The 12,764-nt window shown below is 47.3% G+C and overlaps 1 protein-coding gene across 1 annotated transcript in view; it reads left to right on the top strand.

Moving 5' to 3' along the window:
• The window catches only part of ARHGAP44 (Rho GTPase activating protein 44), a 208,936-nt gene that overhangs the window by 174,718 nt on the left and 21,454 nt on the right, over positions 1-12,764 (top strand). The window contains exons 17-18 of the mRNA XM_011933290.1: positions 11,858-11,875; positions 12,639-12,764. Of these exons, the coding sequence (XP_011788680.1) occupies positions 11,858-11,875; positions 12,639-12,764 (144 nt within the window). The remainder of the gene's footprint in view (positions 1-11,857; positions 11,876-12,638) is intronic.

Genomic DNA, 12,764 nt, shown 5'->3' with positions numbered 1-12,764 from the left:
AAAAAAAAAAAAAAAAAAGGTCAGTTCTTACCTGACCTTAAAGAGAAACCTAAAGTTATGGGTGTTTGGGGGGAGAGGGAAGAAATTTACATCTCTTGAGTCCCTGTGTTATCTTAGTAACATTACGGCAGTTCTCTATATTGGCCCCATTTCTGATCTTTTGAAATCTGAGATGCATTTTAAAGTCTTCACACTGCTCATTGAAACCCTGACAAATTAAAGCTCATGTTATTGAAGGTTTTTGGCCAAGTTAAAAAAACAGATATATATATGTGTATATATATATATATATATATATATATGAATTATATATCAATAAAGCAGATACTTATTTAAAAAGAAAATTAGAGGCAGAAAAACTGGGTAAAATTGCAAAGAAATGGTAAGTTTCCCATGTGTCAGTGACACTTTCCTAGGCTGATGGCTTTTATGTCCTAGGTATCATACAAAGCGTCTTACTCCCCTCACAACTCTGAGCTTTGGTCCTGATGCCTTTCTGATTCAAAATGATGCAGGAAGCTGGGTTTCTTTAGCAGGGCTTGGGGTCCGATTCAGGATCTTATATATACATTTTTCATCATTGTGGTAGTTTAAATAATGCCCATCCATCAAAGAAAAATAGATCTAAAACCCTGGAAACTATTCATATTTCTTTATTTTGGAAAAAGGTATTTGAATATGCTCTTGAAATAAGGAGATTGATTATTCTGGATTATCAAGATGGGCTCTACATGACATCACATGCATCCTTATTAAGAAGGAGGCAGAGAGAGATTTTACTGCACACTCACAGGAAATGTGAAGATGGAACAGAGAGAAATTTGAAGAGATGGCCACAAGCCAGAGATTGCCAACAGCCACCAGTAGCTAGAAGAGGGAGCAAAGCCTTGTTCCCTTCTTCATTTCCACCTGGTAATACTGATTCTAATTTATTTAGAAAATCAATTTCTGGGCGGGGTGCGGTGGATCATGCCTGTAATCCCAGCACTTTGGGTGGCCAAGGTGGGTGGATCATCTGAGGCCGGGAGTTCAAGACCAGCCTGACCAAGATGGAGAAACCTCGTCTCTACTAAAAATACAAAATTCGTCAGGCATGGTGGCACATGACTGTAATCCCAGCTATTTGGGAGGCTGATAGAGGAGAATCGCTTGAACCCAGGAGGCATAGGTTGCAATGAGCCAAGATAGCACCATTGCACTCCAACCTGGGCAATAGAAGCGAAACGCCATCTCAAAAAAAAAAAGAAAGAAAGAAAAAGAAAAAAAGAAAAGAAAAGAAATTTCTGTTGTTTACCAACCTTGTGGATGGTTCTTGTGATAGCCCACGGGAAGCCCATGCTATTGTCCACTGCAGCTCCACACCAAGAGCTTTGGTAAAGATGGCAGCAGATGCTTTGATTGTCCTCCCAGAGAGTGTTGGAGTCTGAGTGCCCTCCCTTCGAGTCTGAGTTGCTCTGGTAGGATGTGGCAGAGGTGATGTTCTGCGACCGCTAAGGCCAGGTCAGAAGAAGCCTTGTAGATTCTTCCTGGGTCTGTGGGGACAGTCAGTCTTGGAGCCCAGTACCATCCTACATAGAAATCCAAGCAGCTCCTTGGAGAGAAATGGAAGTTCCCCAGCCCTCAAGCCCAGCTGAGCACTGTCCTGACAGCCGGCACAACTCCAAGCTCTGAGAAGGAGTCATCCTGGAGTCTTCAGCCCAAGTCAGACCACCTCTGCCAATGCTGTGTGTGCAGACAGGACAGCCTTGCACCAATGCTGTGTGTGCAGACAGGCTGGCCTTGCGCCAATGCTGTGTGTGCAGACAGGACAGCCTTGCACCAATGCTGTGTGTACAGACAGGCTGGCCTTGCACCAATGCTGTGTGTGCAGATAGGACAGCCTTGCACCAATGCTGTGTGTGCAGACAGGCTGGCCTTGTGCCAATGCTGTGTGCAGACAGGCCAGCCTTGCACCAATGCTGTGGGTGCAGACAGGCCCGCCTTGCCAGCCCTGCCAGAACTCTAGACTGGTGATCTAGATAACCATGCTAAGTTTTAGGGTAGTTTGTTACATAAGAAAGATAGCCAGAACAAGCTTAGAAAAAAAAAAAAAGAAAATCCTGCAACCCTGTCACCTGTCCCAAATCTCCCCATCTGATTTAAATGTCCTGGCCTGGAATAAGTATGTGATTCTAATGTGCTGGAATTGGGAACCACTGAATAATTTTGCCACTCTGAATAAAGAATTTGGCAATGGTACATTTATTATTATTATTATTTATCAAAACTTTCCTACTTTAGCCATTGAGTGTTGGTGTGATATATAGGATGTCCTAACTCCGCCAGCACTCTGAGCAACAAAGTATTAAATCACACTACTGTTTTCTGTGCTTTTTAAACTCCTTCTTAGGAAGTTTTGGGTGCAGACTATGTTTTTAGTGTTTTTTTGTTTGTTTGTTTGAGTTGTTTTATTGGTTTATAGAATAGTGAAATGTGTGTCTTAGGTCATTAGTCCTAAATAATAAATGAAAGTAACTCTACAGTCCCTTCTATTTCTCTGACAGTGCCAGACTTCCTGGTCAAATCAATTTGTTTTTTCTACCACCTTCAAAAGAGTTTGCCAAAGTGTCTACACTCTCTTGCTGGTTGGTCAGGGAGCACCCATGGCCAGCATTGGGCTTTGGACTCTAAGCATTTATCAGATGCCTCCACTGGCTGCATCCCCGAATGAGCCTGGAGAAGCTGGGCCAGGACTATTGAGGGACCCGTGGAGAAGCCCAGAGGCAAGAACAGAAGTGACAGGCTGGGCACAGTGGCTCACGCCTGTAATCCCTGCACTTTGGGAGGCCAAGGTGGGCGGATCACTTGAGGTCAGGAGTTCTAGACCAGTCTGGCCAACATGGTGAAACCTCATCTCTACTAAAAATAGCAAAGAAATTAGCTGGGCGTGGTGGCAGATGCCTGTAATCCCAGCTACTCGGGAGGCTGGGGCAGGAGAATTGCTTGAACCCAGGAGGCAGAGGAGGTTGCAGTGAGCCAAGATCGCACCACTGCAGTTCAGCCTGGGCGACAGAGTAAGACTCCATCTCAAAAAAACAGAATAGAAGCGCCATGGTTAATGTGTCGTCCTCCCTAGCATCGTGTCCCTCCCTTCTTGATAGCTATCGGATAGCTACCATCTTGCCCTTCTCTCCTCTCTGTCTCCACGCCCTACAAGATGCCCATCTGAGACTTCAGTAGACCACTGCCCACTCCCTACCTCTGTGTTTCCTCAGTACCTTCCTCCCTACTGTCTGTTTTCTTCCTTCTGGCTCTGGCCCCTGCTCCTGCACTTGTCCTGCTGGCTTGTCCATCTGTTCTGTTGCCCCTGCTTAGTTCTAGCCTCTCATAGCCTGAAACCCACGGATGGCAAGGCCCTGACAGCATCTGTGAAGCTGCCCCATAGACCCCATCAGAACCTCCTTGGATCCCGATGGGCCGGCGATCTGCCATGGAGATCTGGCTACCTCAGGCCTTGATTTTCAGAAGACCAACAACCTACAGCTCCTCTCTGCAGGGCTGAAACCCGACGCACCTACAGCCATTACACTTGCTCCAGCGTGGTCTGATCCTCAGGCATTCTCTACCAGAGCCAGTTGACAGCAACCCAGAAGGTCTATGGGATAAATACACCAGGGCCAGCAGCCTCCCTTGAGCTCTGTTTAGTGGGTAGCCGATTCTCAGACTGTCCTTGAGAGTTGCACTGCAAAGGGCTTGTGCCACTCACGTGGACTTTAATCTAGATATTCAGTAATTTGGAAAAGGCACCCTTGATTGTGAGAGCTCTAGGATAATTCGAGCTGTGCCCTATGGTACACCCATTTCCACTGGTGGTTGATTGTATTATGAGTGGGGAGGAGGGTAGAATCTGATGTCTAATAAGTTCCTGAAACACCTGATCAACACATTGAAGCCAGTTCTTTAGTGCATGACTTTTTAGAGTCTTTAACACGCTGTTACAAGCCACAGACCTCCACAGGGGGCTGTAGCATGCATCATTTCCCAAATTTAGTAGATCACAAAACTTGAGATAAACTACACCAGTGCCCCAAGGGACTTGTTTTTGTAATTGCAGACATGGATGTCCTGTGTCGATCCTGTGGTGGAGAGATGAACAACACATTAAAATCCCTGAGGCCAGGCGCAATGACTCACACCTGTAATCCCAGCACTATGGGAGGCTGAGACAGGAGGATCGCTTGAGGCCAGGAGTTCAAGACCAATCTGGGCAACATAGCGAGACATCATCTATACAAACTTTTTTTTTTTTTTTGAGACGGAGTGTCACTCTGTCGCCCAGGCTGTAGTGCAGTGGCGCGATCTCCGCTCACTGCAAGCTCCACCTCCTGGGTTCACGCCATTCTCCTGCCTCAGCCTCCCAAGTAGCTGGGACTACAGGCGCCCGCCGCCACGCCCGGCTAATTTTTTGTATTTTTAGTAGAGACGGGGTTTCACCGACTTAGCCGGGATGGTCTCAAGCTCCTGAGATCTCCTGACCTCGTGATCCACCCTCCTTGGCCTCCCGAAGTGCTGAGATTACAGGCGTGAGCCACCGCGCCTGGCCTATACAAGCAATTTTTAAAAATTAGCCAGGCGTGGTGGCTTGCACCTATTGTCCCAGCTACTCAGAAGGCTGAGACGGGTGAATCCCTTGAGCCTGGGAAGTGGAGGCTGCAGAGAGCTGTGATAGCGCCACTGCACTCCAGCATGGGTAACACAGTGACACGCTGTCTCAAAAAAAAAATCCCTGAAACAGATTATGTCATGGATAAGTAATGCAATAATTTTAGTTCAGAGCCTGAACCTATGATAAGACAAACTTACCTAGAAAGTCGTCTGCGTGTGAATATGGAAAATGTGACTCCTATTTTGGGTTAGGGTTGTCTACATGGAGAGGGAGGTTTTTGGTCCAGGCTCCTTATCAGCCTTCTCCCCTGGAGTTAGACATTGTTGGATGCTGGGCAAGTGTGAAATGTTGTCAGAGGACTTGGCCTTTATGTGTACCAGAGAGGGTAAGGTACTTGGTTGCTACTTACTGAAGGGAGGAGTTACTCCCAGAAAAGCTGGAAAATACTGAATTCAGGCCTTACTGGGTGTGTGTAGGCCAGGCTAAGTCTTAGGAGCTTTGGGTCTCCTTTTCATTCACCTTCACTGTCCAGGACATCATGTGCTGACCCTGTGGTTGCCTGCCACAGTTCATCTTACAGTCCCTGAATATGCATGTCTACAATGGGTGTTCGGGAAGCTTCTGTGGATATCTGGAAAACTATCAGGTTTCCCTGCCCCCTCTTTCTTGGCCAGCCTTTGCCAAATGTCACTGATCTCTAGAACAAAAACCAAAACCTTCCAAATCTCTATAGACTCGAACACTTCACAGCCATATATTGGCTGACACCTCCTCTGGCTAGGATTCTTCCTGACCGGGAGTCAAAAACAGCACTGCAGATGTCTGTTCTTTAGCGATCTGTTCTGCTAACCCCAGACAACTCAGCTAGAATGGTCCATAGCAAAATTCTGCCTGGTGATAAGTGTATTCTACCTATAGCTACCTATTCTTCTTGGAGCTGGGATCTTCCAAATTTTATATTTTTTTGGCTTATTTTTCTCCTTTTTTTTTTTACCCCCTCTTCTTCTTTCTCCTACTCCGCCTTTGCCTTTTTTTTTTTTTTGCTGGGGCAGGTCTTTGTTTCTCTTTAATTTTTGTAAGGTCTCTATCCAGGGTGTGTCAGTGGTTGGACACTGGCCAGGGTTAGACTTCGGAGTGTGAATCAGAAGATCCTGATCCACAGCTCTTTTTGCTTTTTTTTTTTTTTTTCCTGAGATAGAGTCTTGCTCAGTTGCCCAGGCTGATCTCAAACTCCTGGACTCAATGATCCTCCCACCTCAGCCTCCCGAATAGCATAACCCATAACTTTTAGTGGGCTGATATGCAGTAGACTGTTGTTCACAGTGGTTGCAATATCTGGAACTGAATTTGTCCACGCTCCCCTCCTGCCTCAATTCCTGAACAAAGACAGGCTTATTCTGAACCCTGCCATCATGGAGTGCCTGGGAAGGCATTTTTCTTACATGGTTTCCTTGCTTGGCCCATCACAATACCAGTGACCTTCTCACTTGGAGTAAAAGGCATGACCCCATTTTCTAAGTTCGTGGGGCTTAGAAGGGAGCAGACAACATCTTCCACCAGTTTGCCCTTGGCTGCTCTAGTTGATCGCTGAGCACCTCCTCACCAACACATCACTTCATTGCTTCCCTCTTGAACCCTGAGCCGTTGTTCCACTGGTCCCGGGCCTAATCCTTTCCCTATGTGGTCTACGAGGTTGTAGACTTTAAAGGAAGCATGCCATTTCATCTCTAGCATCAAGGAGCCATTTATAGCTCTTCTCTTTCTACTTGTCCCTGCTTACATTGTGTGAAAATAATAACCCTATAAGCAGAGTCTGAGCATTAGAATCAGGCTCTCTCTGAGTTCAAATCCTGGTTGCTCAACTCTGAATGCCTCTGTTTCTTCATATGCAAAATGGGGAAATCATGGTAAGCACCAACTTGAGTCATTCTAAGCATTAAATGAAATAGTGCTTGCAAAGTGTTTAGAATAAATCTCAGCACACGGTAAATGTTAGCTGTTGTTAGTACAGCAAGCAGATTTTTTAGTGACATCCTCATGTTTTTAAGGTGGCAACATGGCGGAGCCCACTGACGAGGTGTCCTGATCAAGCCTTTTCCTTGCCACCTCAGGTGCTTGCATGTTTTTATCTGTCTCCACCTTACCATGAGCAATTGAGCTAATTCTACAAGCACGAAATATACAAACACCAAGGGCTTAGGGACAAAGCACAAAATATCCTAACAGCCAAGGACAGCTGACGGTTGCAGGAGGCTCCCCAGGAGGTAGAAAACCCTGTGTAAGCAGGAAGTGCTGTGACCATTCCAGGCTGAGCCTTCTGCGCCCTAGTGTATTTTGTTTTCCAAAGAACTTTACAGACAAGATGACTCCTGCCTCCTTTACTGCCCCAATGACCTGAGTTGGGCAGTAAGACTTACAAGGGTTTGCAGGCATCCCCTCTTTATTCGTTTGTTCCTTAAGCCTGGAATCATCTACGTAGGCTTTTAGCATCCCCTATTCTGAAACCCAGATTGGCTCATCCAACTCAGCAGAGCCCTGCAAGACTAAGAAACCTAGGGAAATGGGACTGATAATAACCTCCAGTCCCCATTTTTTGTTCCCTGTTCTATTTCTTTTTCTTTCTTTTTTTTTTTTGAGACAGAGTTTCACACTGTAGTCCAGGCTGGAGTGCAGTGGCGCCATCTCGGCTCACTGCAAGCTCCGCCTCCTGGGTTCACGCCATTTGCCTTTCTCCTGCCTCAGCCTCCCGAGTAGCTGGGGCCACAGGCACCCGCCACCATGCCCAGCTAATGTTTTGTATTTTTTAGTAGAGACGGGGTTTCACCGTGTTACCCAGGATGGTCTCCATCTCCTGACCTCGTGATCCGCCCGCCTTGGCCTCCCAAAGTGCTGGGATTACAGGTGTGAGCCGTTGCACCCGGCCTCCATGCTCTATTTCTATCAGAGAACTCACCCCAAAAATCTTTTGATGTTTAGGGCCACTGTTAGGAAGGGAAGAAATCTGATGGGAAACCCCATAAATCTGGGTGACATGAGCCAGATGGGGTCTTCCTAGCATCTCTATCGTGCTGTGCCTGAATCAGTGGAGTGTCCTCTTCCCCCTTTTATCAACATATTTTAGACTTGTGTTCATTCTGTTTCTTTCTCTGAGGAGATTCTTAAAAACAAGTCATATGCACTTGGTACCTATAAGCACAAAGCATTATCACTGACACTACATCTTACTGATTTCTTAGTCAGGGCTAAGGGCTTTATGGCCACAGTTTCATTGGCTCCTTACAACAAATTGAAAGAAAGGAAGCATATTATTCCATTTTACAAAGGATGATCGGAGGATAATCTGATAGAACTCCTCCATATTATAGAGTTAGTCATTGGAAAATCTAGGATTCATACCCAAATTCTCTGCTTTCAAAGCCCTACTGTCCTGAGCTGGAGAGGGTGTGGAGTCACCACGTTATACCCAAAAAACACGAGCCAGATACTAGGCCTTTATATTCCCTCCATCAAGATGTCATCTGATTCTCTGAATCTCCAGCTTGTCCACACCATAAAACACCATTGGCTTAGCTAGCTAGACCCTGCTACAACCCACTGTATGACCGACCACTCAGCTTCTGCCACCAGGTCATGGTGCAAGGGTATGCTAAATATATCTTAGCACTCAACAATTGATAAACTGTCTTCATGGAAATGCCGGAAACAGGAAGGGAGGTATTAGCTCCATTCTATGGATGAAGAGAGAGCTCTACTGAGTCAGCGAATGGTTAACTGGGACTAGAGACTCAGGTCATTCCAGAACCTATTCCATAATACTGTCTCATGAAAAATACCCACGTGTGCATTATGATAAATCCTATGCAAATATAAGATGTTGGCAGGCAGGGAAGATGGTTCTCCAGTGGGACTACCTTGCCAAAGTGAGGACTTGTCACCTGACTCACGCCCCGTGCATCCCAGTGATGAGCGGTGACAACTCTGGATTCCCTGTCCCTCGTCGTCTTACTCTAAAAGAGAGCAGTGGTCCAGCCTGGGTAACATGGCAAAACTCATCTCTAAAAAAATTATGAAAATTACCCAGGCATGGTGGCATGTGCCTGTAGTCCAAGCTACTCGGGAGGCTGAGATGAGAGGATCACTTGAACCCGAGAAGCTGGGGCTGCAGTGAGCCACGATCATGCCACTGCACTCCAGCCTGGGCGACAGAGCAAGACCCTGTCTCAAAAAAAAAAAAAAAAGAAAGAGAAGGAAAGAAAAGAAAAAAGAGAAGAGGAGAAGAGAAAAGAAAAGAAGAAAAGAAGCAGTGGAGAAAATCATCTCAGGTTCCATTCCCCAGATTCTGTAGGCTCCCTACCTCCTACCACCAGGAGTCACAGAAAAGCTGGAAGGAGGCCTTGTGCCTCCTGCTTATTGATTTCTAAACCCTGTGCTTCACAGACATTCTTGCTGGCCTGTGGCATCTTGCTTCCACCTAGATTCAACTATAAAGGGATTGAAAAGCCAAATTGTTCTCAGTTTTCAGCAGAAGCATGGGAAATCTTTGCCATCTAGTCTGTCCTTAGGTATCCATGCAGGGATGTCTGCTGGAGTCAGATATGTTTTATTAATTCCACTTCTGTGTTGCTCCTTTCTTAAGAAACAGCAGCGGTGCCTTGATTCTGGCTACTGTTTCTTTATGAAATAAGACAATGAACAGAAGCTTGTGAACTGCTGATATAACCTTTTGGTTGAATCCCCCACCTGTGAGTAGATACGCCTTCTTGGCAGCACACTGAGCAGTTTTATTATTTCTGTCTTCAGGTTGAGTTTTATCTAGACATTTGAACATTTACGTATACCATCTTGCTTTGGAAGGTAAATGCACTTTTAGGCTTCTAAGAGCGTTGCTGCTACCTTTGTGATTGATTTACTGTGTAAAGATTTATATTGCTGTCTGAAAATGTCAGTGAACATTTGATGTGAATTCACAGTGAACATCTGATGCTCCCTCTTACGATAAAGTCATTTCAGCTGGGAAAGTCGTGATTGCATATGGCACTGTAGCCTCTTTGGAAGAGGAGAAGTAGCATGTTGAACTCATATTTCTCAGCTTCTGAAGTTTTGCCAGTGTTATTTAGCAAGTCTCACCCAGTACCTACCCCATGCCCACCTGACACCTCCCCTTGGTAAACCAGAAGATCACCAAGGAGGCTGATGTCTGAGATTCCTGATGCTAGAAGGTACTGTTGGGGAAATAGAAGGTACCCCCCACCAACTCTGACCCAGACCTTCTCACCACGTGGGAAAACCTTTTTCAAGTAGAAGAGAAAGGGGCAAGGAAGAGAAGATGGGGTAGGACTTACATTTTTAGGGCTCCTTGTGCTGGTCACCGTGTGAAACGTCTCACTTGCCTGCAATCCTCACCAGCCATTGCAACTAAGTGGTATCAGTTCCGTTCCCCAAGAGGAATGTTAAGCTCTTTGTTCTTTTCATTCCCATACATTCTGAAGCCTGCAGACCACAGTTTGCTGATCCTCGGCAGCCTGCTTTAAATACCAGGAGATGCAACCAGATTCTGTCCCAGAGTTTCAAGTGGCCTCCAAAAGCATTTCTGGATATCCTGTAGGAAGTGTTTGTTTATTGGTAGAAGGTTCTCAGACCCCGGATGACTTTGGAAACTATTGGGTTCGGGAAAGAGACATCCCTCCCCTTTCCCTCCATCCCTGGTGCCTCCTTGAAGCCATCCAGCAGAGATGAGAAATAGCAGCAATGGTACTAGACGTGAGAAGGTGGTCCTAGAAAGGAAGGGGATCAGGAAGCCATCCCCATTCCACTGTGTGTTTGGTTTCAGCATCACTCCCCATATTTCCGTAAAGCACCTAAATCCCACCATCCTACCTGCTACAACCAGATCTCCTGACTTGAACTTCTGCTGCTATTAAATCTTGTTGCACCTCTACAAGGTAAATATGACCTTTCTAGGTGAGCAGGACTTCATGGTGTAATAGTTTTGTGCTTCTGACTAGCGTAGGTGACCATTTGGCAGGGAGGAGGTGAGAGCACATCGTAGCCCTCATACACCTATCCCTCTGTGCAGATACGTGACAGAGACAAATGCTCGTTGGGAGTGTATGTTTTCTCCCTGAATGAATGTCTGTCTTTCCCTTAATGCTAGAAATGTGAGCCCTTACCTTAGTCAATGAAACCTTGGCTGAGGATGACAGCAGCAGCACCTCCTAGACCAGAGGAAAGGGAACTAACCACCTTCTAGGCTGTGTAACTTAGAAGTGAGTGGATAAGGCTGGGCATGGTGGATCACGCCTGTAATCCCAGCACTTTGGGAGGCCAAGGCAAGTGGATCACCTGAGGTCAGGAGTTCGAGACCAGCCTGGCCAACATGGTGAAACCCCCTCTCTACTAAAAATACAAAAATTAGCTGGGCGTGGTGGCGGGTGCCTGTAATCCCAGCTACTCGGGAGACTGAGGCAGGAGAATCACTTGAACCCAGGAGGCAGAGGTTGCAGTGAGTGGAGATCGCGCCACTGCACTCCAGCCTGGGTGACAAGAGAGAAACTCTCTCAAATAAATAAAGAAATAAATAAAATTTTCTTTGAGATGGAGTCTCGCTCAGTTGCCCAGGCTGGAGTGCAGTGGTGCGATCTCGATTCATTGCAAGCTCCGCCTCCTGGGTTCACACCATTCTTCTGCCTCAGCCTCCCGAATAGCTGGGACTACAGTTGCCCGCCACCACGCCTGGCTAATTTTTTGTATTTTTAGTAGAGATGGGGTTTCACCACGTTAGCCAGAATGGTCTCGATCTCCTGACCTCACGATCCGCCCGCCTTGGCCTCCGAAAGTGCTGGCATTACAGGCGTGAGCCACCACACCCGGCCATAAATAAGTAAAATTAAAAAAAAAAAAAAAGTGAGCAGATGAATACTTTTACCCATTTCTTTCTCCCTTCTGCCTCTTTCTTCCCCATGCCACACCGGTATCAACTCTTCAACTGCTCTCTTTACCTGTGTGCATGGTAGGCTATGACATGCACTTACACAAATAGGAGAGACCAACTTCAGAGAGACCAACTAAATTGTATTAATTTTATAGCACAATCAAATCCCACCCCAAGACCCTGGACCGTGGAGAGAGACCCCTTGCAGAAAGACAACCTTTATGTCCAAAGGAAGGCCTAGATTTTTTGAAACTAATATCTGTATGTTTCTGTCCCTGCAGCCTTAGGAAAATCCAAAGGTATGGTATCCTCTGGTAGCTATGAGGCCATGCTCAGTCTCTTCAGCTGAGCCACCTATGCATCGTAGTGAGTTCCACCAGAGGGTGAATGCGCCGCGTCTGGTTGCTTGGCCGACTGATTCGAAGCTGTGTGCCCATCATTAAAATAGAATCAGAGCGCAGAGGGACCATAGGCACAAGCAGCCCCTTCCCTGCTGTGTAGACAAGCGGGAGCGGCCTGCAGACGTGTGACCTGGCCAGGGTCCCAGCAGTGGTGGAGCTGGGGCTAGACTCCAAGTTACAAAAAGAAGGATGCATATTTAGATGTCTCCTGCTGTCAGTTCCACGCTCCCCCCTTCGCTGCCCCTCCCACCTCGTCTTGCACTTGGGAGGAGTGTCCCTGCCCCCCAGTTAGGCCACATACCGCTGTGAGGAAGGCTGGCAGTTTACACCCAGGGAGCTTGCCGGGCCATCATCCTAAGCTGGCTTTGGCAGAGGGTTGAAGCACAGCTTGTGGTCGCCAGCGCTGCCGACTGTGCCCTGCTCCTTGCCTCAGTGAGGGGCCGCTCTTGCCAGGCCGGGGCTGCCCAGGGCTGTGTCTTGGCCTCCGGGAACAGCCAGGGCGCCGGGAGCACAGCCCCCAATGCATCGCTTCCCGGGCCCCCGGGGTGCTAAAGCTGCGCTGCTCTTCTCCCAACGCGGACCTGCTTGAATGTGGGGGAGGGAGCCTGTCACCTGTAATCTGTCACGCGTGGGTAAGCGGTGTCTTTGTGTCCCTCGCCAGCATGGGCGTGAGAGTCATGGACACAAACTGGGTGGCCCGAAGAGGCTCCTCGGCCGGTCGGAAAGCGTCCTGCGCCCCGCCCTCCATGCAGCCTCCCGCCCCGCCTGCCGAGCTGGCCGCGCCCCT

Source organism: Colobus angolensis, unplaced genomic scaffold, assembly GCF_000951035.1.
Source record: "Colobus angolensis palliatus isolate OR3802 unplaced genomic scaffold, Cang.pa_1.0 Scaffold125, whole genome shotgun sequence".
In the NCBI taxonomy this organism is placed as follows: Eukaryota; Metazoa; Chordata; class Mammalia; order Primates; family Cercopithecidae; genus Colobus; species Colobus angolensis.
Note: the sequence above shows the minus strand (reverse complement) of the source record. Positions and strands in the feature narration are given on the sequence as shown.